Source organism: Eleutherodactylus coqui, chromosome 12 (genome assembly GCF_035609145.1).
Source record: "Eleutherodactylus coqui strain aEleCoq1 chromosome 12, aEleCoq1.hap1, whole genome shotgun sequence".
Lineage (NCBI taxonomy): Eukaryota > Metazoa > Chordata > Amphibia > Anura > Eleutherodactylidae > Eleutherodactylus > Eleutherodactylus coqui.
Window position 1 is genome coordinate 88,352,635 of NC_089848.1, and position 26,292 is coordinate 88,378,926.

General features: G+C 45.5%; 1 protein-coding gene across 1 annotated transcript in view; it reads right to left on the reverse strand.

Annotated features, from left to right (window-relative positions):
* Positions 1-20,877, reverse strand: part of PPP1R9A (protein phosphatase 1 regulatory subunit 9A) — a 208,760-nt gene extending 187,883 nt beyond the window's left edge. Inside the window, exons 1-2 of the mRNA XM_066584810.1 lie at positions 20,657-20,877; positions 15,791-17,318 (exon numbers count right to left, since the gene is read on the reverse strand). Coding sequence (XP_066440907.1) covers positions 15,791-17,170 — 1,380 coding nt within the window. The 5' untranslated portion in view covers positions 17,171-17,318; positions 20,657-20,877. The remainder of the gene's footprint in view (positions 1-15,790; positions 17,319-20,656) is intronic.
* Positions 20,878-26,292: the final 5,415 nt, after the last annotated feature.

The window sequence follows — 26,292 nt, forward strand, 5'->3', positions numbered from 1 at the left end:
CCTGTCCCCACTAGTCAAGCACCGATGACCGGGCCTCGTTGGAAGTTGCTCAGGTCGCTGCATTTTCCCATCTAATGTGGATTAACACTGAAACTGATCCAACTTGCGCCGCACTCTGGGGTCACGGGTCTAATTTTCATATAGGTAAGCTCCAATCATGAAAGGGTCGGGGTCTCTAATAAAATGACCATTCAGTGTATGAGTGCCTACTTGTAAGCAGGTGGGTAACTAAATAACCAAAAACCTTGAGCACCGTCGCTTTAAAAATGGCTAGCCGTGGTTTAAATTTCTGCAGGTATATAGTGAAATAAGAGAATTGCGGTATACTATTGTGCAGATTAAAAAGAGTTGAGCAATCGGGATTACTCGGTTGGATGCTTTATTTTCAGGTCCTGTCTCACACGGCGGATGGTTTCTACTCCCGTCATATCATCCTGGAAGAGCTGACAGCCTTACTCTTTCTAAGTGATCTTGAGCAAGTGCCGAACATCTTCCAGGAGCTCTCTGGGAAACCAACATGGCAGCTCTTCTGCTAGTAAATAGGTCCCCGTGTCGTCCGCGCTCTCGTTCTTCGCCTCATGGGAAATTTACACAGGATATTGATTCCGAGTAGCAAAAATAGAGCAATTTTAGCAGCTGCGATCCTCCAACCCCGGAGACGGCCGAGGAGAAGGCTTCTATTTTTACGGGTAAATATTAAGCTGTTTCATGTGAATGTAACAACCGAGAACGCTGTATCTAATGAGGAGCAACAAAGCCCCATCTGTTGGTTTTCGACAAAGGAGGTTAATAACTGCAGCCCAATTCTCCTTGCGAGCTCATTTACTAAGTGAAAACAAGAGGGGGGGCGCTGTTCTGGGTCTACTTTATTTATCCGTAATTCATAGATTAGTAAGGCGAGGGGTCACGGATGGGATTTTACAGCATGGGAAGGAAAGGAGAAATCTATTGATTGTTCGTATGGGATAAAAATAGGGAGATTTCTAATCCCAGACAATAAATATTAAGTAAAATTCCTTAACTCGGGCAACAATGTGAGCGGTTCGCCGCCGCCGGCATCTCCGGAGCTCTGAGTTATCAGACAGGCATGAAAAACATGCTAGATTCCGGATGCCGGATTCCCATTGGCGTATGCATTTTTGCGCATGCATTGGCGTATCTTACTGCACTTTTTGCACACACAATTGCAAGAAAATGCTCACCGCTGCTCCCGGCCATAATTAGTCTAATGAGATCCAGATGTGTTCTTTTTCCTGCACATCACAAAGTGTTTCACGTATCACCTGGTGTATTGCATGCGCATTTGTGTACCTTTATTGGCTTCTACGGGGTCTTTTGGTGCACAAATGCGCATGAAAATTCAGCATGCTGCATTTTTTTTTGGAGCGACCAAAATGTGTAGGAAAAATAAAAATAAAGCCACGGGTTCTATTTTCTGCGTATTTCGAACCCGCGAATTCTGCATACGCAAATACGCCTGCCACCAGGTTTTCACCTTTTGAACCATTAGTAGCAATGTATCAGTTAGTCATAGAAAGACCCTGTCAGCTGCTTTGAGCCCTATAATCCATGCTTATGGGCTCAAAGTAGATGTCCCACTGAGTCCGGGGATGGAAGGTTTATACTTACCCAACCCGCAATTCCCTCGGTGTGAGCTGTCAAACCCGCCGCTGAACACTTCTGGTGTAATACATAGACACATGCACAGAATGAGAGGACTATATAGCGCACACCTATGTAGTCCACAGAATGCATTTCAGCGGAGGGTTTGAGCGGGGGAACAGTGGGGAAGGTAAGTATAAAATTCACATCCCCGGACTCAGCAGGTCAGCTACTTTGAGCCCATAAGCTTGGATTACAGGGCTCAAAATAGCTGACAGAGTCTCTTTATTAAAGCTTTTTAAACATATTTTTTTAGATAAACCGAACTTGCACAGTGGGCGACGACTAACAGAATGGTATTTAACATGGAGAAATGAAAAGTTCTACATCTTGGCAAGAAAAAAGAAAAAAAAAGCACATACAGAATAGGAAGAATTGGGTTAAGCAGCAGCACATGTGAAAAAGACTTGGGTATACTAATAGATCAGAGACTGAACATGAGTCAACAATGTGATGCAGCAGCAAAAAAGGCAAGCACAATTCTGGGATTTATTAAGAGAAGCATAGAGTCTAGATCATGGGAGGTAATTATTCTCCCTACTCTTCCTTAGGCCAGGCTCACACGAACGGGTTGGATGCTTCAATGGGGGCCGTCCGCGCAGAATCTGGTTAAAATAGAGCATGCTGCGATTTTTCTTCAGCTCGCAAAATGCATAATTCCTAACCGCATGTCTGAGCGAACCTACCTGCAAAACTGCATGCCTTTCAATGGCCGTGTATTACCGAGTATCATCCAGAGGTTGGACCTGATGACCTTGGAGGTCCCTTCCAACTCTACAATTCTGTTACTCTATGAAAATTCCCATGCTGTATGGTAATAAAGTCTGAACAGTCCAGAGGGCATTCCTAAGGTTTCCCATGTAAAGACACTTCCTCTATGTTTGATCGATGTGGATAGCGCCTCTACGTCATCCACAAGCCACCTCAGATCTTGAGCTTGGGCCGTTCGTCCTTCGAGCGGCACATGCACAGTGAAAGTTGACGTGCCTGCCCACAGTAGGGCAAAACCAACTGCGCCTGCACTGCTCCCAAGTGCGAGATCTGGAGCTACTACATCAATCAAACGGAGAGGGGACGGGTTTACAGAAGAGACCACGGGTGGCTCAAACAGCTTGGGGTAACCCCTTTAAAGATCTTGTAGAGCTCAGAGAATACGTTGATGTACTGTAATCGCAAAGATATGTAGGCCGAGAAAAAGACTTCAGACATTTTTGGTTTTGGAGGTACATTTGCTTAAACTTTTGGTTTTGAGTAGATGCGTATCAGTCCATCAAAAGCAGTGGTCAACCCAACGCTGTAAAGTATGGCACTGATAACCTATCTTATCTACACATTCCTGAATTGCTGCACTGGAGCTCCATAACGCAGCTCCGGACAGCCGCACCACCGTGGAGCTTCCCTGTAACAAAAGAAGCAAAGTGGTAAGGTAATTCCGTAGGAAGAGAGTAAACAGCATTGCCCTATAATAAGCTGTATACATGTGTCATTATCTCTCCCTCTCGGCCTTGACCTTCCTACATTGGGGCTGTTGCCGCTGTCGGCCGTCCTGGTGGCTGAGACATCTTCTGCGACAACCAGGAGTCTATATGTGTGTGTGATTTGTCAATGTCACATAAAGCCTCACAGAAACACAAATTAGCATGCTTCTGCATTTTACACTCTCATTAGCGCTCATGAATATGTAAGTGTAATGCCGGAGAAGATGGTCCGGTTCCATACAGACGTGTGAGTAGATGGTGAGCGGAGGCATAAACTGACAAATAAAACTAAAATATATACTCGTATATCTCAATATGTCTGTGTTAACGATGCGCCCGTGAGCCGACAGTCCCCCATCACCTGGCATCACACCAATTCTCTAATCCAGAATCGCCTCATAGTCAAGAAATCTGGCACAGAAATCCTGACATCAAAGTCACAAATAGAAAAACTGAACAGCACAAAACTTCCAGATGCTGTAACCGTAGAGAATGCAAACGCCTGACAAATGAGACGCGACACCCAACATTTAGACTTAAAGGAAACATATCAACCTACTTTTTTTTTACTCCTTAAAGCCAGATATTGGGACATATTCTTTTTTTTTTTGCTTTTACGTTATGATTATAGAATGTTTTATTCTATTTTACTCTAATTTCTATACATGGCTACCAAGGCGGCCATCTTGCCTGAGCTGCTGTTAAACAACATTCACAGATTTGCTTTACAGCAGACACATGGACCATAGGAACCCTATAGAATGGCGATGACTCATTGACTTCTATGGGGGAAGGCATGCTCTGTGATTTATGCAGGGAGAAGGAGGAGGTGAGTTGTGACATCATCTATTGTGAATGGTGGGTCGGTGTTATCTATATGTAGGCGTTATGAGATGACTGCTGAGAAGGGGTCTCTACTGAACGAGAACTGTTAGCACTCAGTCACACGGGCGTATGGGCTGCTGCGTAGCATGTTCGTACTTTTTACGTTCGAAATACACAGTTAAATGCTCACAGCCTATAATGGGCGTATTACGCACCAAATAAGACATACTGCTTTTTTTCACATGCGTAATATGTTCGTGCAATAAAGCATGTCTGAATCGCCGAATGAAAATCAATGAGTTTTTAGGACTGCGTATTAAGTGCGTGAAAAATACGGACGTAATACGTAGTTTGCATATGCTCATGTGAGTGAGCCCTTAAGTCTATAGGAGGCTCAGTAGTCAGAGAGAAAACTACAAGATTTCAGGATTTGGAATGGGAACAGTGTAATGCCTTATTTTCCCTGTGGTGGCGCTGCAAAGAGATTGAAACACTTTCCGACAGATTTCTTCACAAATTACAGCTGATTGTTGGGGGTCCCAATAGAGGGACGCTTTTTGATCAGCTTGTTGTCAAGGGACCCTTCTAGCAGATTATCCAAAACAGAGAACTTTAAACAGTATATCATTCATTTCAAAGTTAAAGGGGCTTTCCACGCAAACTTTACTGATAATTTATGGTGGTAGTGCCTTTCAAAGCATGTAGCTCAGTAGTTAGCACAGCTGCCTTGCAGTAGGGGAGCCTAGGTTCAAATCTGATCAAGGATAACATCTGCATGGACTTTGAAAAACTCCATACAGATGTTGCCCTTTGTCAGGTTTGAACCTAGATATCCAGCACTGCAAGGCAGCAGTACTAACAAGTGAGCCACCATGCTTGTTCTCTCTTCTCCAGAGGAGAAGAACAAAGAGAATAAACACAAAGAAGACATAAAAACTCCACACAGATGTTGTCCTTGAACAGATTTGAACTTAGAACTCCAACACTGCGAGCCAACAGTGCTAATTAAACTATAGTCATTCAAGAGGCGGCACCACCACCAATTACTATGCGAAAACCAGGGTTTTTTTTGTAATTTTCGCTAAAAATCAGGTTGGGCTGACCCAATGTGATTTTGTGAAAATGGTTGTGATTTTACCCGCAGGCCGCGCACACGGATATAAAAACTTGATGGATATTTTGCTTTCCACTCTTTGGGGTAAATTTACTAAGTCCAGCATTTCTGCCGCGGGCTTAGCATATGTTCCCCCAGCACGTGGTGCACTTAATACATGAAGGGGCGCATCCTCAGTTATGTATTAAGTGCTTCCGCGGCAGCTCCGTGCAGCTCCACAGAAATGTACGCCTAGTCTCGACCAAGCATACATTTTTGGCATAATTTAAGCCAGTTTCTGGTGTAAATTATACATAAATCTATCGTCTGAGGTGGCCACATCCCTTCTAGATGCTAGCCTACTTGTTCTGAAAGTGGTGAGGCTGACTCAGAAGGCTGAAAAGTTGCAAAACTTTTACGCACGCGGCCACCAATTGTATGTTTTTCTGGATCTCCAGTAATGATTCCACTTGCCATTGCTTCTCCACTAAGTGCACCTCACCTCTGAGAGAAGACAGGCTCTGTTATATGTGATATATATGCGATATGTGTTATAAAGTTATGCCCATAATGGGGGTCATAGGCCAAATGCACATGGGCGTAATTGCACATGGGCGTCCGCCTCCAGATTCCGCAGCAGATACTGCCCCTGAACAAGCTATTGAAAATCACTTTTCCCTGTCCACTAGCAGAAATCAATTGCGATTTTTTTTCAGCTCGCGGAGGGAAAATAGCAGCATGTTCTATTCCAGCACGGATGGCTTCCATTGAAGTCCACGGAAGCCGTCCAATCCGCGGCCAGTCTGTAATGGCATTGTGGAAAGGCTGCGGAATCCGTGACATCGCCTAGCGCGGCATTATCTGTACTGCGCATGTGCGCCAGCATATCTGCAACACAGATAACAAGAATCCAGACAGATACGGGGGGGGGGGGGGGGGGGCACTGGCCAGGTCAGATTATCCATCGGAATCCGACCCGGCCGTGTGCATTCGGGCTTACTGCTGAAACGCGGTACAATTCTAATGAAAAGGTTCTGCGGAGAAGACTAAGCACATTACTCCTGTTATCCTTCAATGTGTAAGTTGTGGTTCCAGATGTCGAAAGCAATTTTGGCAAATTGGTGGATCTGCTCTTGAATAGTGCTACCTGCAAGCAGTTACTACGTAATTCTGGATCAACATTGGGGGGGGGGGGTAACAGGCGGAACATGTCTTTTTTCAGTCTTACATATTATGTTACTATGTAATTGATACTGTACTACTCTGTAGGCTTTAATTTGTGCAAATTATATGAGTGAACAAGGCAACTACGTCTTACTTTACAAGAACCTCCAAGTCTAAGTCATCTACAGAACGGAAGAAATGTAAATGTTGGCAGCCAACTAGGATCGATAGAGCATATGCAGCCTCGGGGAAGGTCTTTCATTTGCTTTTGAAGACCTGTAGAGTACTCTACATCCTCAACCTGCAGAAATAAGCAGCAGTGTGGGGAAAAAAAAAAACTAAAAAATACTCAAATACAGTGACTGCCCTTAAAAGATTTTGCTCTGCAGTGCGGACGTCAGCTCTGCAGATAGAGACAAGCTGGACTCGGAAACCATTGAGGAGGAACGTTACAGCCCAAAGAGACGCTTCCATTGTCTCCGGCCATTCCTTCCCTCTATGGTAAATAAGTATAAGTCCTTGAAGACATCATTGACAATGGAGCTTTGGCGTTGCATCACCATGGAAATGCGTAGCACTCGCTATCACCTTGTCATTGAAATAAGACTTGAGTACTTTGAAGGCTTCGATGAAACAAGCTTTTAACTTTTTAATGACGGCACTTTACACTTCTTCTTGCTGCACCTGCTTCAGATCTCATGTCATTGTCAACATTTAAGCAGAAATTTTATGGACGCGGAGTTGCGGAGCAGGTGCGCACCAGCAGGTTGTGAGCTATTCCGTCTAGACAGTCGTTGGCGCTTACGGGGAAGTCGGAATGGATTATGGTTGTTAACGTGTTGCATATAAGAATACGGTACAAGAAACTATGGATCAGCGTTATCCAACCAGGATCCTTTATGAAAATAGCAATGGCTGTAGAGACGTGGAATTCATGATGATGTCAAATCCAGTTGCCTGTTCTTCTTTTCTATGCGTCCTAGATTATCGGCCCTCCTGGAAAACCTCTTTAAGTTGAAGAACCTAGTGATATTGCCACCCAGAAGTATCAAAACCATTGTTGCAGGTCAATGTGCTCATGAATTTGTAGGGTACTGAGTCAAGGACGTAGCATAGCTCCGAACAAAGGCAGAGTGCACAGCTCTACTCCAACAGCCATCAGAAACACCATCGGCAGTCCCGTTATATCAAAACGACAGAAATGGACCAACCCCACTGTAAGTCATTGATGCCCATTGGGCAACGGGTACAACAACGAGAAGGAATATGGTGTGCCCAATATCAGATGTGATCCAGCTATAAAAGAAGGATGCACTAAATGATGTCCACCAAGGACTGCAAAAGATTCAGGACAAGCAACTAATAGTTCCCGGCTGGACAAATCCGAGGAGCTAGGCAGCCAACACATTAAGAAATGTGTTCTTGGTGCCTATATTTTCGGATGGTTTCCATTGAGGTCTATAAAGTCTTGGTAAGTCTACCTTCTACAGTGTTCATCCTTGGTCTACCAGTCTACCTTCTACAGTGTTCATCCTTGGTCTACCAGTCTACCTTCTACAGTGTTCATCCTTGGTCTACCAGTCTACCTTCTATAGTGTTCATCCTTGGTCTACCAGTCTACCTTTTACAGTGTTCATCCTTGGTCTTCAATCTACAGATAATTCCAGATTGCCTTCAATTGCTGTCGACCAAACGCCCATTCGGTTGCTCGGTTTGGCCTAGTGTTCATGCGTTTTCCATCGGCAAGGGGGTCCAAGCTGTCACACAGCTCTGGTAGCGGCTTATCAGCAGGAAGAACAAGAGGATGGCGTGTTCTTATTATCTTTGGTATACAGGCTATTGAATGTTCTCTCTACAGTTGACCCCTCTTTGATATGTGATGCCCAAGCTCACGGGCAGCTAAGCCCTTCTCCAATCCTACTTAGAGCCATCGTATGGAAAATGCTTCTTTCTTTATGCATTTTGGTCCGTGAAAATCTTGCTGTTTGGACTATTTTAAAAGAATAAACTTATTGCTGCAACCAAATGTGACGATTACAGAATAATATTAAAAATTGCACAAACATTATAAAAGAGACAACGGGAAATAAATGTTCTACATAGACTGTACTGGAATAAAAAAAGATTTCTCGGGACATTAATTGTTAGAGACAATACATTGGAACCTCCGGCTATGTGTATGGGAGCCTGAGACAAGCGTAACCTGCAAACTGCACTTTAACATACAGACAACTATTTAGTTTATGGTGGAAATTGTGTAACAGGCCTTAAGGCAAGTAAATAGTCGGATAAAATTGCTTTCTTCATTGTCAACACTGTTCTTTCTTCTGTATTATAATCCTGGGTTTACCGATGCTTACAGCCTGGGACTGTGATGAGGATTTCCATAGAAGTTAGGCTAAACAGATTTATCGGTATTGCTTCTTGTCCACTTTGGACAATCCCTACTTAGAAGTAGTTAGAAAGAGCTTTTGACAATAAGCAGATCACAAATTCTTCCCATGCTGGACCTCCAACGATTGGCAACGATGTGTGGGAAAACCTAGCTGTAAGTGTTCAACTTCCGTGCAGCGCCATCACAGGGCAAATGAAGCATTACACAGTGCCCATTCGAATCAATGGATGGTCTATGTAATAGAGGACAGGTCAGGTCCTCCGAGAGAGAGACGCTCTTTCCAACCGCTCTCCACTCTGGCAAAGAAATCCTGAACAGAGGACCCCCCTCTATTAACTTAGAATTCGATGAAAATGGGTTTTCTAGACTAAGAAGTACCTATAAGACAGAAAATGCTACAAATATACGTATATATTTTTGCTGTAGTTTTTCGCTGCAGTAGGGGTACAACATTCCCCAATATATGAACCCTTCCTATGTCTACTAAAGTTAGGCAGAATTGTAATGCTATAGTAGTTTGCAATAGCCATAAGCTTTAACCCTTTCCAATCCACTGTCTGACGTCTAAAGACATTCTGATTGAAGGCTGTACAGCTCCAATGTCGAAAGACATCCGGCAGGGTATTCTTACTGTATATTACTGGCCGCTCTGTTGACGAGGGGCCTCTCCAGGATGTCCCATACCGCAGTACTGGCTCTAGCCAGCAGATGGCGCTATTGTACAATGGTAAAAAGAAGGAGCCCCCTAGTAAACCCTGAATCCAAAACTGGATTGCAAAGGGTTAAAATATGTGATTGTTACGTCCCTGAAAAGCTTTCGTGTCATCTAATGCTTGGCACTGTTCTGTTACCATCTAGGGAAAGCCAGGGTCAACCTAGGTTCCTGACGTGGGACCGGCCTCATCAGGGCGATCACTCCGCTTATAGGTAGGGTCTCTTCACATTAGCAGATTACGGTCTGTTTGCCTTGAGGAGGCCGGTCCCACGTCAAGAACCTAGGCTGACCCTTGCTTTCCCTAGATGGTAACCGGTAACAGTGACAAGCATCAGATGACACAATAATGCATAAGCATTAGTGCAGGGAACAAGACGTAACAACACTCCAGTTTATAAGTAAAACAGCCAAACTTATCTTAACAGAGAAGCAGGACAACACCAGGTGCCGCCGCCGAGCCAAGATCATCATTCAGTATGACCAAACAAGGAGCCAGACTAATGTGAAGCAGGAGAATAACCGGCAGCCTCTGAGAGGAGGAGTCACAATAAATTTACATAGACTAATGGCGATTGGCTGGCTGGGCTGTCTCACCTCCCAACCAACCACTAAGTCCATACACAGCAGGAGATTTGTCGCTGTCAGCATCCAGGGAAGAAATGACAGTGAGCATGCATCAGCGTGAGGACATCGCAGGCTGGTGCTGACAGTAAGATGCCATCCCGCACCCAATCCTCACACTGTGGCTAGCGATCAGTGATCAGTTAGGGTGTAGAGAGTATACTATCACCTTACAGGGCATTCGTTTAGTGTGCTGGGAGCTCATACTGCACACTGGTTTAACCCTCGAAGGACCCTAATGTTCCTAAGGAAGTGATCTGCAATCTGTGGCTCTCCAGCCATTAGGAAACAGCAAGTATACCTGTATCCATCCACTGTTTCATAACAAGTGAGGAGTATAATTAGTGGACTGGTGGCCCGAGGAAATTTTACAAATTTCTATATTTAAAGGGGTGTTTTACCAACAGACAGGGTCCAAACTTGAGCCAGTGAGAATGGCTGATGGTCTCCAGAAGTAAGCAGAGCAGTCTAAGCCAGTTCACTAAGAGGTTACTGCAAGTCTTGGGGTTCCCAGGGGTAGGATCCCCACCTGCTGGACATGTATGGTCCACTCTATCAGTACCAACATGATTAAAGCCGGCAGGAGCCCATAGCGGAATCCCGCTCTGACCACGGCCAGCAACCCTCTGCAGGCCCTAACCTTAATCCTGTTACAGCAGTTATGATGCCGTCCATACACTACAAACATAGAAGAGAATGATCCCTTATTCTCCATCTCTCGGTAGCACACCCACATAAGCATCATCACAGAGGACATTATACAGCAGTACTGAGCAGTGCAGATATGATTTCAGTAGCTGTTAGACAATAAATCACTTACTTTTATCTGCAGCAGTTGCTGTGCGAGTCTCTCTTTTCTTTTTTCATGCTGGCCAGAGACTTCTATGGGCAGCACGAGAAAAGCAGCAAGCAAAAACACCTCCACATACTAAAGCTAGCTTCACATGAAAACAAGCAGTGGACAGCAAATTTACAGACAGGAGACCCTTAGTGGCCATCACTTCAGACAGATTTTTCAGCACAAAAACGTTATTTTAGGTAAACACAGTCATTTGCACTTCTTATAGTTCTTATCACAGAAGAGCAAGGCTGTTCGCAGTGCAGTGCCTATTTACGATAACGGTCAGCTAGATTCTCATGCGACTGACGGTTATTCCACCAAGTATCAAGTGGGTACCAAGCAAGGTGAAAACGCGAAGTTCTTTTGTGTATATTGACTTTCTCAGAAAATGAGCCGACATGAGAGCTGCGACAGGAGAAGCAACATTGCAGAATGACTCACATGGAAGTGCGATACCGCGGATGAGCCTTCAACTATCTATTCCGTCTTCAATTTCATATTTAAGATTGTAAATTCCTACTTTAAGTGATCCTTGAAGATATAGAAGAAACATATAAAACAACCACTAAGAAATGTTTATTGCATTCTTCTGACTAGAATGCTGGGTTTTCACAGGACTGTTTCACCGCGGAAATCTCACGGTTTTGCCGCAGCGAAAAACCATGAGATTTCCGCGGGATAAGCGCAGCTTCCAAACCCGCTGCACTTAGCCGCAGGTCTTGGAGCGGCTTCGCCACATGCTTTTCTGTTGCGGCCGGCTCTCCCATAGGGAGGAGCGAGGCCGCAACGTAAAAAAAAGGAGAATTGACATGCTGCATCCTGGGAATCCACGCCGCAGCACCAGCTTTGCCGCAACGGATTGTCCGTCCCGTGTGGACGAGATTTTTGACAAATCTCAACCACATGGCTGGCTAATCCGGGGATTAGCGTCTGCAGGCGGATTTGCTGCAGGGAAATCCACCCTGTGTAAACCCAGCCTTAGGGCTTCTTCACACGGCGTATATGCAATTTCTTGCGACTCAGGGCACCGTGACGTAGACTTTTTTGCAAGCATATCGGCGCATCTCACGACACTTATTGCACCCGCAGGCCAGGGTTTTTTTGCGCTATTTAGCCTAATTAGTTCCAGATGTGTTCTTTTTCCAGCGGAATTGTGCAGCGTATTGTGCGTCTCCTTGCATATTGTGTGAGCATTTGACACCTACCATAGACTTTTATGGGGACATGTGGTGCACAAATGTAGAGCATACTGTGTTTTGTTAATGCACCCAAATGCACCCCCCCCCCCCCCCCAAAAAAAAGGCTGTAAACGAACCTATTAAAATCAATGGGTTCTATTCTCTGAATATTGTGCACGCAAAAACGCACACAAATATGCTTGTGACTTAAAACAACAAGCACCTAGGCCTTATCATCCAGAGTCAGGGGGGTCTGGTAAATCCAGAGACCCCTCACCACAGCCTTAATGATCCGGAAGTGGTCTGATCGATCATCAGAACTCTGCAGCCGTACATACTGTAACTGCACAGTCCTCTTTCTCCCTGCCTGATCTTCTCCTCCAGCAGATTACTCACATATCTCCTCCGGGGTGCAGGTACTGCTCTGCAAACACATGGGCAAACAATAGCAAAAATCATAGGTCTTGCAGTAGGCAGCAGGACCGTAGATGATGTTATAATCATGTGATCAGGAAGCTGTAGAAGGGGTAATGAATGACGACATTCCTATGTGGAGGTTTAGTGTTAATAAAATTAATGTTTAACATGCCAACTGCAGATGTGTATGTATGTAGCAGAGATGCATGAGCTGTGTGTGTGTAAGCGCATGTGGTATAGTTGTATAAGCTGTGTGTGTATGCAAGTATTAGAGCTTTGTATATAAGCCCTATCCTGAAAATAAGCCCTAGTTACACTACATTTAAAAAAGAATACATTACTTAAAGGGGTTGTCCCGAGGCAGCAAGTGGGTCTATACACTTCTGTATGGCCATATTAATGCACTTTGTAATGTACATTGTGCATTAATTATGAGCCATACAGAAGTTATAAAAAGTTTTATACTTACCTGCTCCGTTGCTGGCGTCCTCGTCTCCATGGTGCCGACTAATTTTCGCCCTCCGATGGCCAAATTAGCCGCGCTTGCGCAGTCCGGGTCTTCTCCTCTTCTCTATGGGGCTCCGTGTAGCTCCGTGTAGCTCCGCCCCGTCACGTGCCGATTCCAGCCAATCAGGAGGCTGGAATCGGCAATGGACCGCACAGAAGCCCTGCGGTCCATGGAGACAGAGGATCCCGGCGGCCATCTTCAGCAGGTGAGTATGAAGACGCCGGACCGCCGGGATTCAGGTAAGCGCTGTGGGGGTTGTTTTTTTAACCCCTGCATCGGGGTTGTCTCGCGCCGAACGGGGGGGGGGTTTAAAAAAAAAAAAAAACCGTTTCGGCGCGGGACAACCCCTTTAACATTACTTACCTCCCTCCCGCCGCTCTCTAGAGGTTCGGCATGGTTCCTGCAGTCCTTGGCCGCTTGTACAACATCACTTCCTGGTTACAGGATTCATAAATCCCACCTCCAGGCAGCGACGGCTGTGATTAGTTCTTCGACTGCTGCTCAGCCAATCAATGCAGCGCTGGATGAACCAATGCGATTGCTGTGATTGGTCGCGGTTCAGCCAATTCACAAATCCCGTCTCTACACCGCGATTAGTTTATCCAGCACTGCATTGATTGGCTAAGCAGCAGTGGAAGAAACAATCTCTGCCATAACATTAGTTCATCCAGCGCTGCATTGATTGGCTGAGCAGCGGTCGAAAAAATTAATCACAGCCATCGCTTCCTGGAGGCGGGATTTATGAATTCCGTAACCAGGAAGTGATACTGTATGAGCGGCTGTGGACTGCGAGAAGCGCGTCAGTGCTGTGGAGAGCAGCATGAGGGAGCTGGACTGAGCCTGCTAAGTATAATAAGACCTCTCCTGAAAATAAGACATAGCACCTCTTTTGGGGGAAAATTAATATAAGACAGGGTCTTATTTTGGGGGGAAACACGGTATGTTGCAGAGCTCTGTGTGTGCATGTACAATGTGCATAGTGTAAACTCATGTGCTTGCGCTATTGTTTGAATGGGCACCTTAGGTTTAATAGGAGCCAACGGTTACCTATTAACCCTCTTTTCTATACTAGAACACCAAAGTTAATGACGGTAGCCCCTCCACTTTGTTAGACCCCCAGGGACGTTTAAATTAGTATGAAACGTTTTTTCCTGTTCTCTGTTGTCTAAACTTGGGATACATCTTTTAGTCCAAAAAAATATGATATAGAGCAACTAAAATACGAAGATATAAACTCTACAGCCTTCCTATAGTCAAAACCTCATGAAGAATCAACCAGAGCTTCCAACCCCGGACTCGAGAGTCAAGGATCTTCCACTTTCATTTCTAAAGACTTTAGTAAGACTTTAGTAAGCATCCCGGATTATCGGCTGGAGAATTAATGAGCGTTTACACCTACAATAAAAATATCCTTGGTTTTCTTCCTTCCTGTAAAGTCACTAAAATTTCTATTGGACAGCTGGTTAAAGATGGACAGATGTCTCGCTGATACTGACTGGTGAGGAGACATCTGGCCGCTCTCGAAAAAGGACAAAAAAAAAGTTTAAATCACTGTAAGAGTCAAGTGTCGTAAATCTCCTTTGAGTGACGATGAGCTCCTGATTACCCACAGAAATGGTCAGACTTTCAGTCCCATCATCAGATCAAGCAGAACAATCGAGCAACCTGCCGCTAATTTTAGATATATCTGACATTTCTTTCGCGATTTCCAAAAGTAGCAACCACTAATGGTGGCAATCCCAGCTCCTGCAAGAGTTCTCATGTAGATTTGTATAGTAACATAGTATATTAGGCCAAAAACAGACACATGTCCATCCACTTCAGCCTATTACTCCCCAATGTTGATCCAGAGGAAGGCAAAAAAACTATGAGGTAAAGCCAATTTTCCTCATTTAAGGGGAAAAAAAAACTCCTTATTGACTCCAATCTGGCAATCGGAATAATCCCAGGATCACGGAACCTTCTGAAGTCGTAAGTGATTATCACATATAAGCGACTATTTCCAAAGTCCACACTTCCTAATATTGTAGGGATATCAGATTGGGGGCACGATCACAAAGCTTCTCCAAATATAGGTATGGCAATGAGAAAGCAGCATAAGATTTTCAAATACCCACCAGAACGGGGGTCCAGAAGCGCAGTTTTGATCACCGCTTCACTGATTTAAAGAACTTCAGGAACTCTGTTCTGTTGATTGGTGGGGGTCCAACAGTCAGACCCGCTATCAATCAGTTTTCACTTTTTCACTTATCCAAACGATAGGTGAAAAGTTAAAAATACAACACCTAACCAGAATAACCCTTTAAGATTAGTTAGAATCTCTCCTTTTTTCCACAAAACAGTGCCACTCTTATCTGTAGGCTGTGCTTGGTATTGCCATACATGCCTGAGCGGTCATACTAGACACAACCCAAAAACAAGTTGGTAATTTTTTTTGTAAAATACAATTAACCCCCTTAAAGGCGTTGTACCAGGATCACAAGTTCTAGTTAAGTTAGCGGATAACTTGCTGATCAGTAGGGATCTCACCATTTCGACCCCTACTAATCTCAAGAACTGGGTCCCGAGTCTCCTGTCCTCCCAAATGAGGGCATTCGCTCAGGTATTTTGATCAGCCCCATTAAAATGAATGGAGTGGTGGCTGCACATGCTTGGCCAGTCTACCCTTGTCACTGCGGGAGGTGAAGCGACCCCTCAGTGACAGACATGGAGGACACGGGATTAATGAGGGTTTCAGCAGTAAGACTCCCACCAAACAGCAGATTTTCCCCTATCTGGTACAACCCTTTAAAAGCCATAAAGTAGTTATTGATATAATAAGAACCAGGAGAAGTGTAACAAATTAATGTGATTGCCAAGAAATTAACAAATATATAAAAAGAACCAGTCTTACCTTGATAGGTGATTTACTAAATTTTATTTTCCTCTGAGCCGGAACTTCGTCTTCTTCTGCCAATCCCGGTACCTCATAATATTCCATGTCAGGTTCATAAGACTTATTTTCATCGCTGTCATCATCATCCCCAGGTTCTGTCTCCTCCCAGTCCGTGTTAAACCGTGAACGCACTCTGTAAACGTTGTAATCAGAGTGCTCATAGGACTGAAGGGTAGACAGACAATTCAGATCACCAGTCATACTTGTCCCAACATCGAGCGAAGTAGGAGCTCCGTGGTTGCGACCGGTCGAACAGCCGTCATTGTTTTCCACGGCTGTTGGAGATTCCCCTGATATAGTCCTATCAAAAGCATTCACTGAATCTTCAGACAGGTTATTGTGTTGTGTTATGTGCTCGGGTTTTTTCACTATGTGCCTCGCATCGTTGGCACCATCCATGAGATTGTTCTGGGCCAATATGTTGTCACTGGAGGTACTACAACCAACGCTCTTTTCTCTTTTGACCTCTTTTACATGACCATCTTCTCGTGAGGTTGACACGTTCCTTTGATGTGTGTTCTCCACACAAGTATCTTTGTCACTTTCATTTGTTGGAGACCAAGAATTTGAGTCATTATTTTGCCCAAAACCTTCAAAATCTGTAACTGAAGAAGGTGTGATGTTGAGTGGATAATGTCCCGTTACCGAATAACCTTCGTTATTTTCATTTTTCTCCAGAGCATTTGGGCTTGGAGAATCGCTGTTCTCAAACACAGCGCTGAGTTGGCTGACAGTTGGCGACAAAGCTTCTGCCCTGGAACTCAAGCTATCCAAAGAATCACTGCTCCCCCTATTTGACTTAATTCCACGCCCCTCGTCTGGAAGTTCACCAGATCCACGTCTTTCCTTCCTGGAAATATAGCGTCCACTAGCGTCTTGTGTACTGTGTTCAAACAACTTTCTGGTTTCTGTAAACTTAGAGTAAGAAGGTCCATCCAAAGTGTCGAAACGACTGATCCTTTCCGAAACTGTAGTCTTGAGTTTTAGGTCTGTTACTTCTTTCTTTTCCACAAGCTCTCTGGGCTTCGATCTCCTTGGAGGAGAAGATGCCGCCGCTTTGGGCTTCCTTGTTGGAACACCATTATTTTCATTGGGTTCCATACCCATCTGCATGAACAGGTTTTTGATTCTATTGACGTTTGACCCATACCTGCGCCCCCTTGTCTGCTGTGTCTGAGGTACCTCATTTTCACTCTTTGCTTTGTCTTCCCCATCGGATTTTGGTTTATCGAAGGTACTTTTGAGAGCCTGAAACTCCGTCCTGTAGGCATTCCTGTGGGGTGAGGCGCTCCTCAGGTTCGAACGCTCTCCTGTGGCTTCTGTCTTCATCATGTTCATTTCAGCAGAGCGGCACAATGTGCATGATGACTAAGACGCGTTCCTCAGAGTTCTCCTCTCATCTGGGTTTTGTGGGGTTACGACTGAAATATCACTGCTATTACATGACTCTCTTCGCATCAAACCTCATGTAAATCTTCAAGGCAAGCTGCGACAAAGACAAGAAATTTTATGAGAGATGCTTATCAAGATAAATATAGTGTTCTTCTGCTTATTTGGGTAATTATAGCATATTTGTGGTTTTCCGTGAAGGGAAACGGTGACGAACTTGATAAATCACATATTACCTTGTTAAAGGAGGCTGAAGGGCATTCGCTGCTCCAGCAGTAGCAGATCTCTATGGCCCAACCATAAAATACATAACAGAGCTCAAAGTGCCCATGCATTGATCTCAGCCACTTCCTTCACTCAGAAACAGATGATCATGACATCATGTATAATTGGACCAAATTACAAGCTCAGCCCAGCTGCATCTTCCAAGCCCGTTGCATTGCAGCAAATGCGCAATGCAAAATCCGCACCGTTTGATGTGGATTCTGATGTGGATTTTGGTGCAGAATTCAACCCCTCGTTTGAAGAGGTGGAACCCGTACCACAAATCCACTGCTGTAATTGTCGCGCTTTGCATCCAAAATCCGCACCGCACGCGGATTTTGTGCAGATTTTTTTCCGCAGCATGTGGACAAGAGTTTGCAAATCTCACCTACTTTGCTGCTACTGTAAATACCAAGATTCTTGCAAGCGGATTGAAAATCCATGGCAAATTCGCCCCGTGTGAACGTAGCCTCCAACTTATATTCGCTCCGTTTTCTTCCATCTAACCTGTTCTGCTCTACTGTATCCGACAAACTCTGCCCCATTCGATCCAACACAGTCAGCTCTGCTGCATCAGAACACTTAAACTAGCTCCTACTACGCACAGACTGACCTATTGAGCTTCTATGTTGACCCGTATGTTGCTGAATGATTTCATTTACTCTCTATGCCAGTTTTATTGACATGGGCGTAGAAGGAGGGGGAGAGGGTCTATGGCTTTTAAAAGGCTTCAATGGCTTCCAATAAGTCTGAGTTCAGATGGGAGGGGGGTGCGGAATTCCTTTTTTACGAGTATATACGTCTCCTCTATACAGGTAGCATTATTATGGTAGAGGTACATAGTTTTGTATTGACATACCCCTTTTCGGTTACATAGGGGTGCTTACACTTTTTGTACAACTCAAAAAATGGGTTCAGTGTTTCAGCCTCTGCTTACCAATGTGACCTGTAACACGGTGGACATAGCCGCGCCGGACAGACGCTAGTGTCATATAATGGGGTCCATCGGGTTCTGATGAGATGTCCTGTCCTTTGAGCTAGTGTAATGCAACATACTAGTAGATGCAAGTTTTGGAGCTCCGCAAAGGTTGGGGAGACTTTAAGGCCACCTTCACACATGGGGTATTCCCTGCAGCGGAAACCCTCACCAAATCTGCAGTGGCCAAATTTGCACCTAAATGCTGTGGATTTGGCCACATGTTAATTTGCGGATCTGCTGCGGAATTTCACCCTTGTATTTCAAGGGTTGAATTTCACAGCGTGATTCCGCAGCATAAGCAGACATGTTGCAGAATCATAATCCACAGCGTCTTACAAAAATTCTGCAGATTTGTCATGGAAAATATCCGCACGACGTGAAGGCGATTTCTTACATCCCATACACGCGACTTGTACTGTAAGCGCTTCGGAATGTTGGCTGTGATTTTGCAAGCCAGCGGATCTTGCCCGCGTGTAAGCAGCCTAAATGGGCAACGCTGTTTTTCTATACCCCCTTTAAGTGCATGTATTATAAAAGGATTTGCTTTTCCCAAATGACTAGCTTATCATGCGAGGAGTCCTAATAATGAAATGGGGAACCCTTTCATAAATATTGAGGGAACTAATAATGATGAATTAAAAGGGTAAACTACTGACGTCAATGGGCCGATTCCGAATGGAATTTCATTATGCCTTCCCTTTAAGACAGCCATTTTGAAAAATCTACTTGTGACATTACTGCCATTCTTCAGTCTTCAGTTATGCCAGCTCTGCTATGTGGTTAATGATTTCCCGTACCTACTGGGTATTTCTCTTTTTTTTTTTGCGGGTGTGATACCGCTTTAAACTACGTTGAGCGGCTCTTCTGCGGCGGCTAGAAAGGGCCTGGAAGCGTCACTACGAGTTACTGTCTCTTTGAAGAGTAAAGGTTTTAATGAAGTCGCACTGAGCTGAAGGACTGCATTTGCCTTAAAGGCTAAATATGGCCCAGCCTAACAATACAGCCTCAGTAGAGCTCTGCATATGCGATGCCCATGGAGTGACGCACACGAACGGATCGCATATACCCTCTGATGTGCCCTCCTGGGTAGTCCTGTCTTGCTAACAAAAAAGCAAACTTATTTTGCCATTCCTGTAACTTAATGGCTCCTATTGTCTGTGTTCAGTCACTATGGAATTCTAGAACTCACAATCAATAATTCGATAACAGGGGGGGGAATCCAGGTTTAATATTAAAATCCAATGGAGCCGAGATTCCTAATCCCTGTCAGTCCCAATCATGGACTGAGCGCAGGCAGAGCAGCGCAAATCCCGCTCTACCTGGAGCAACAGAAGTAACGGCAATGATGAGGATGAAGGAAGGACTTACTGCTGCCAGTAAAGGGTTAACGTCTGTCTCTATGCCGTGCTATGATGGAAGATGGCTCACTCCAAGTAATAGTACCGCATGGTATATAGAGAGCATGGGGGGGGGGATGTGTACGGAGGGGATACCAAATATGTGATGACAGGGAATACAATACAAATACACATACAATTGGATGGATGGAGATAGAGAGATGATAGATAGATAGATAGATAGATAGATAGGAGATAGATAGATAGATAGATAGATAGATAGATAGATAGATAGATAGATAGATAGATAGATAGATAGATAGACAGATAGATAGATATGAGATAGATAGATAATAGCCATTTGTATTTGTTGCATCTCACATTGATCTATTTGAATATTGATACAATGTATCTATTTGTGTGTTCTGTATGTACATATTATATATACTATATGTATGCTTCCATAATCCCACATGGATATACAGGTATACATATATGCAGTTTGCACACCGCTATACAGTATGGAAGCAGTCATACATACAGATCATGCTGCATATATGTATCTATCCATGTGTGCATATATGTTGGCATGCACTGTATCTGTGTATACCTGTGTGCACATGCTGTATATACATTGGCTATGTATATATCTCTGTCTTCAGCATTAGCCCATACAGATCCATGATGTCTGCACATACCTCCATGCACACAGCAGTCCACATGTATGATACATACACTGCATGCAGCCTGACATATGAACAAAGCCTATTGTAAGGAAAAGGGGTGCAGAGCCCTAATTCCTGCAGGTGCCCAGTGAGTGCCCGCTGTGACTGATGGGTGGCATTGCCCCCTTACCTTGCGGAGCTGCTGCTGCTGTGGCGCCGGGCTCTGCACCAGGCTGCTCGGTGCGGGATGTGGGCACAGCTCCCTCCTCCTCATGACTCAGTGCCGCAGCTGCCCCATCTCTCCAGCCGCCCTCATGGGTGTCAGGCACAGCTGGGCAATGCGGGAGGACCAGTCACGGTGCCATCAGTGTCAGTAATGCCAGTTATTGCGCTGCCCTTGTGCACGGCTTTCTGCTCGGGAGAAACCATTCTCGCCAGCTGCAGGGGGTGTGGAGTCTACCATTCTAGTGCTTGTTGTGACTGTACGGCTGCTGCAGCTACACACATGTCTTGAATAAAAATGAACAGTGTGAACAGTGTGGAGCTCAACCACCATGTGGTATGGGGGGCTGCAGGAGCAGGCTGAGGGGATGGGGTACAGGGGGGAGGAAGATAATGGGGTACAGGGAGAGGGAAGTGATGGGGTACAGGAGGGAGGGAAGTGATGGGGTACAGGGGGGAGAGAGGTGATGAGGTACAGGGGGGAGGGAAGTGATGGGGTACAGGGGAGAGGGAAGTGATGGGGTACAGGGGGGGAGGGAAGTGATGGGGTACAGGGGGTGGAGGGAAGTGATGGGGTACAGGGGAGAGGGAAGTGATGGGGTACAGTGGAGAGGGAAGTGATGGGGTACAGGTGAGAGGGAAGTGATGGGGTACAGGGGGTGGAGGGAAGTGATGGGGTATAGGGAGAGGGAGGTGATAGGTACGGGGAGAGGGAAGTGATGGGTTACAGGAGGGAGGGAAGTGATGGGTTACAGGGGGTGGAGGGAAGTGATGGGGGAAAGGATGTGATAGGGTACAGGGGGGAGGGAAGTGATGTGATACAGTGGAGAGGGAAGTGATGGGGTACAGGGGAGAGGGAAGGGATGGGGTACAGGGGGGAGGGAAGGGATGGGGTACAAGGGAGAGGGAACTGATGCGGTACATGACTGAGAAGTGGTGGGGTACAGGGGGGAGGAAGTGATGGAGTACATGACTGAGGAGTGGTGAGGTGCTGGGGTACAGGGGAGAGGGAAGTGGTGATGTGATGGGGTACAGGGGAGAGGGAAGTGGTAGGTGATGGGGTACAGGGGGAGGGAAGTGGTAGGTGATGAGGTACGGGGGGGAAGTGATGGGGTACAGGGGAGAGGGAAGTGGTAGGTGATGGTGTACGGGGAGAGGGAAGTGGTAGATGATGGGGTAAAGGAGGGGGTGAAGTGATGGGGTACAGGGGAGAGGGAAGTGAGGGGGTACATGACTGAGGAGTGGTGAGGTGATGGGGTACAGGGCAGAGGAAAGTGATGGGGGTACATGACTGAAGAGTGGTGAGGTGATACGGGAGAGGGAAGTTGTGAGGTGATGGGGTACAGGGGAGAGAAAAGTGGTAATAGGATACATGGGAGAGGGAAGTGATGGGGTACATGACTGAGGAGTGTGAGGTGGGAAGTAGTGAGATGATGGGGTACAGGGGAGAGAGCAGTGAGATGATGGGGTACAGGGGAGAGGGAAATGGTGAGGTGATAGGGAAGAGTGGAGTGATGGGTTACATGACTGAGAAATGGTAAGGTGATGGCATACAGGGGAGAGAGCAGTGGTGAGGTGATGGGGAGAGGGGAGTGATGGGTTACATGACTGAGAAGTGCTGAGGTGATGGCATACAGGGAAGAGCTGTGGTGAGGTGATGGGGAGAGGGGAGTGATGGGTTACATAACTGAGAAGTGGTGAGGTGATGGCATACAGGGGAGAGCTGTGGTGAGGTGATGGGGAGAGGGGAGTGATGGGTTACATAACTGAGAAGTGGTGAGGTGATGGCATACAGGGGAGAGAGCAGTGGTGAGGTGATGGCATACAGGGGAGAGCTGTGGTGAGGTGATGGGGAGAGGAATGTGGTAAAGGTGTTGGGGTACAGTTGAGAAAGTAGTGCTGAGGTGATGGCATACAGGGGAGAGGAAAATTGTGAGGTGATGGAGTACAGGGAAGAAGGATGTGGTGAGGTGATGGGGTACAGGTAAGAGGGAAGTGGTGAGGTGATGGGGTACAGGGGAGAGGGAAGTGTTGAGGTGATGAGGTACAGGGGAGAGGGAAATGGTGAGGTGATGGGGTACAGGAGATTGCGAAATGGTGAGGTGATAGGGTACAGGGGAGAGGGAAGTGGTGAGGTACAGGAGAGAGGGAACTGGTGAGGTGATGCGGTACAGGGGAGTGGGAAGTAGGGAGGTGATGGGGTACAGGGGAGAGGAAAGTGACGGGGTACATGTGAAAGAGGAATGGTGAGTTGTTGGTGCATCGCCTGAGAAGCGGGCCCACAGCCGAGGAGATAGTGGGGTAGTTTGGGGCCCTGTCACAAGGCTCCAGCATCTCCTCCCCTGGGGGTAGCATGGGACCCTTCCAAGTTACTGCTGGGGGAGTTTCACAGGGTATCCCAGATTCTGTAATATGGTGGCTCTGGCGTATGAGAAAGATGTTGACAATGAGACAAACGACATGCTACAAAGTGAGTGCTGAGGTGACAGCGGAGGTGAAGCTATAGGGGGTGTAGAAGTACTGTAGTGGTCACACCAGGTTCATAAAAGCCCATCTAACACATAGAAGAATCGGTGTTATAAATGAGCAGTGCTTTTGGGGCCTGCTACAGATTTTCTAGGTTAGATTTTCTAAAAGCTTCAAGGAATGCCTCAGGATGATGGCATTCAGAGAATTGGTGGGTGGTGTGGCATTGTGGTACAGGGGTGAGGCGGAGGAGGTGGTAATAAAAATTGGGGAAAGATATGAGGGAGTGTGATGAAAAGTGAATGGTGAGCTGGAATTTATGAGGTAAAGATCGTGTATATGGGAATGAGTGATAAGTGATGAGATGATAGGGTACAGGGGAGTGATGAGATAATGGGCTACAGGTGAATAATGAGATAATTGGGTACAGGGGAGTGATAAGATAATGTTCTGCAGGGAGGGATGAGATAATGGGGTACAGGGTAATGATGAGATAATGTGGTACAGGGGAGTGATGAGATAATGGGGTATAGGGGAGTGAAGAGATAATGGGGTACAGGGGAGCGATGAGATAATGGGCTACAGGTGAATAATGAGATAATTGGGTACAGGGGAGTGATAAGATAATGTTCTGCAGGGAGGGATGAGATAATGGGGTACAGGGTAATGATGAGATAATGTGGTACAGGGGAGTGATGAGATAATGGGGTATAGGGGAGTGAAGAGATAATGGGGTACAGGGGAGTGATGAGATAATGGGGTACAGGGGAGAGGGTGTGTAGCAATAGGGTAAAAGAAAGAGTGTGATAAAGTCTCTGCCTCAGACAGAAGGAGATTAGAGACCACTAGATAAAATAAAGCAGCAATGTCGCTCTACCATGCTGTAAAATGTGGCGCTTTAGCCGTAATCTATGAACACCGCACTATGTGGTCATTATTCGCCCTTACTCGTACAGATACATACAAAACCAATTATAGCCCCAAACTATTGAATATATGAACTGCCCGACATGGGACATTCTTGGCCTTATGCACAATATGTTAGAGCTCCAAACAACCTGTAGCGTTGTAAGACGTGTACGGGTAGGGACCCCTTCCTAACAAAATAAAAAATAAAAAAAGTGGAGAACTAAAAAAAAAAAGTGCATATACCCTCTTTTTCCCTGGAGCGTGCAGCGTGGTTTCAGTGCACATGTTGTAGATGGAATAGGTGGTGGGAAGGGACACCTTGTAAAGTAAACTATGAATGATTTTATTTTCCAACAGGCAAAGGAGGTTTCACATTGACTTGCTTTCCACAGGTAACAGTTACATTTTGCAGGGATTGATCACTTCTGCAGGTTTGCTCAGTGAATATGTACAAGACATTGCATTTGTGCACTTTGCTTTTCTTTCCAGTTTTCCTCTCTGGCTGTGTCTATGTCTGACTGACTTAGTTTCCTTTCTTTCCTCTCTTACTTCTTCCTTTGCTTGGATCTAATTCTTCTCTCCTCTCTCCTATTCTGACTTCACTAAATAGTCTTTGGTCTTTAGTACTCACACTTTTGATATTCTCCTTCCCACTGCACTGGCTTTCTCCTCGTTACTCTCTGGTCTTTCTCAAGCTCAGACTCAGCTCTAGACTAACTTAACTCCGCCCAATACCTCCTATTATACTGTCACCCAAACCCAGCCTTTTGAGGGTATCTACAAAGTACAGGTCCTCTAAACCTGGCTAAACACTCCCCTGACTGTTCCTAGGTGACCAGTACTCACCAAGGGGCTGGAAAAAAACCTTGTTAGTAAACCTTACACAGTGCATTATAGTGAACATCATGACAACACAACACTTAATATTTGACACACATATTCAACACTGACATCATCACAGAATTAATGGAGTACCCAACTCTGGATGGTACTACAGTATGGCTATCACTCAATATGAATGCAAGCCATAGCTGTCCCATGTAAACATGGCCCCCAGCCAAGTGACAAGTGAGAATTTGTTCACTAGTAGGTAGTCTCTTCATATCAGTGCACCTAAAGATAGTCGCTGGTTGATTAACCCCTTCACACCCCAGAGCGTACATTTACGTCATGGTCCACTGGGTTTGTATGAGCCAATCTTGCTCAATATATTGCGGATGCCATCTGTCTTTGACAGCTAAGACCCGCCCACAACAGCCATGATCCGTGTGAACGCTGATGACAGCTGTTATCGCTTTAAATGCTCCAACTGGTGTTCACTGGTCCCGAATAGCCTCCAGATGGGATCACAAGGTACCATTTGGGTCCTTCTGAATGCCCACAAGACCACTATGACTGATTGCCTTTCTGCCTGCCTGTCACAACATGGTATGAGCGATGAAACGTGCATGAGTTCAAGTCCCCTACGGGGACTAAAAAAAGTGGTATATGCTTCCATCTAAGCAGTTTCCCCCTTCCCTTCCCCTCACCGGCTCTCTACCTCTCTCCTCCACGCCAGCGTTTGCAATGCAAGGGGTAGGGGTGAAGCTAAGCTCCGCTCTGTCCCGCCCACTCCCATTGCTGGCTGTGGACAAGGGGCGGGAGCTTAGCCCTGCCCCATCCCGCCTACTCCCATTGAAAACAGCCAGAGGGGGAGGAGAGAGGCAGAGAGCAGGTGAGAGGGAGGGGGGAACTGCTCAGATGGAAGCGTATATCGGCCAGCTGTGAAAATGTCGGCCGATATACGCTCATGTAAATAAGCCCTAAGGGTGTGATATATTAAAGTAATGCATTATTTATTCCGCATGATGAACATTATCAGAGGAAAAAATACACAACAACAGAATTGTGCTGTTTTAGTCGCCCCATCTACAAGAAAACTATTTTATAAAAAGCAATCAAAAAGTCCAAAATTGTACGAATGAAAACTACAGGCAAACTGCATAAAAAAAGCCCCTCACACAACTATATCAACTGAAAGAAAAAGTTATGGCTGTCAGAATGAGTTTTATTATTATTTTTTTTTTTGCTGGACTACCTTGAAAAAAATAAAATTTCTATGGAAAAAAATAAACGATATAAATTTGGTATTATCGTAATCATACCGACCCATAGAATAAAGCTATCATGTCATTCTTGCCGCAGTGTGTATGCCATAGAAACAAGACCCCGCCAAAGATGGCGGAATTG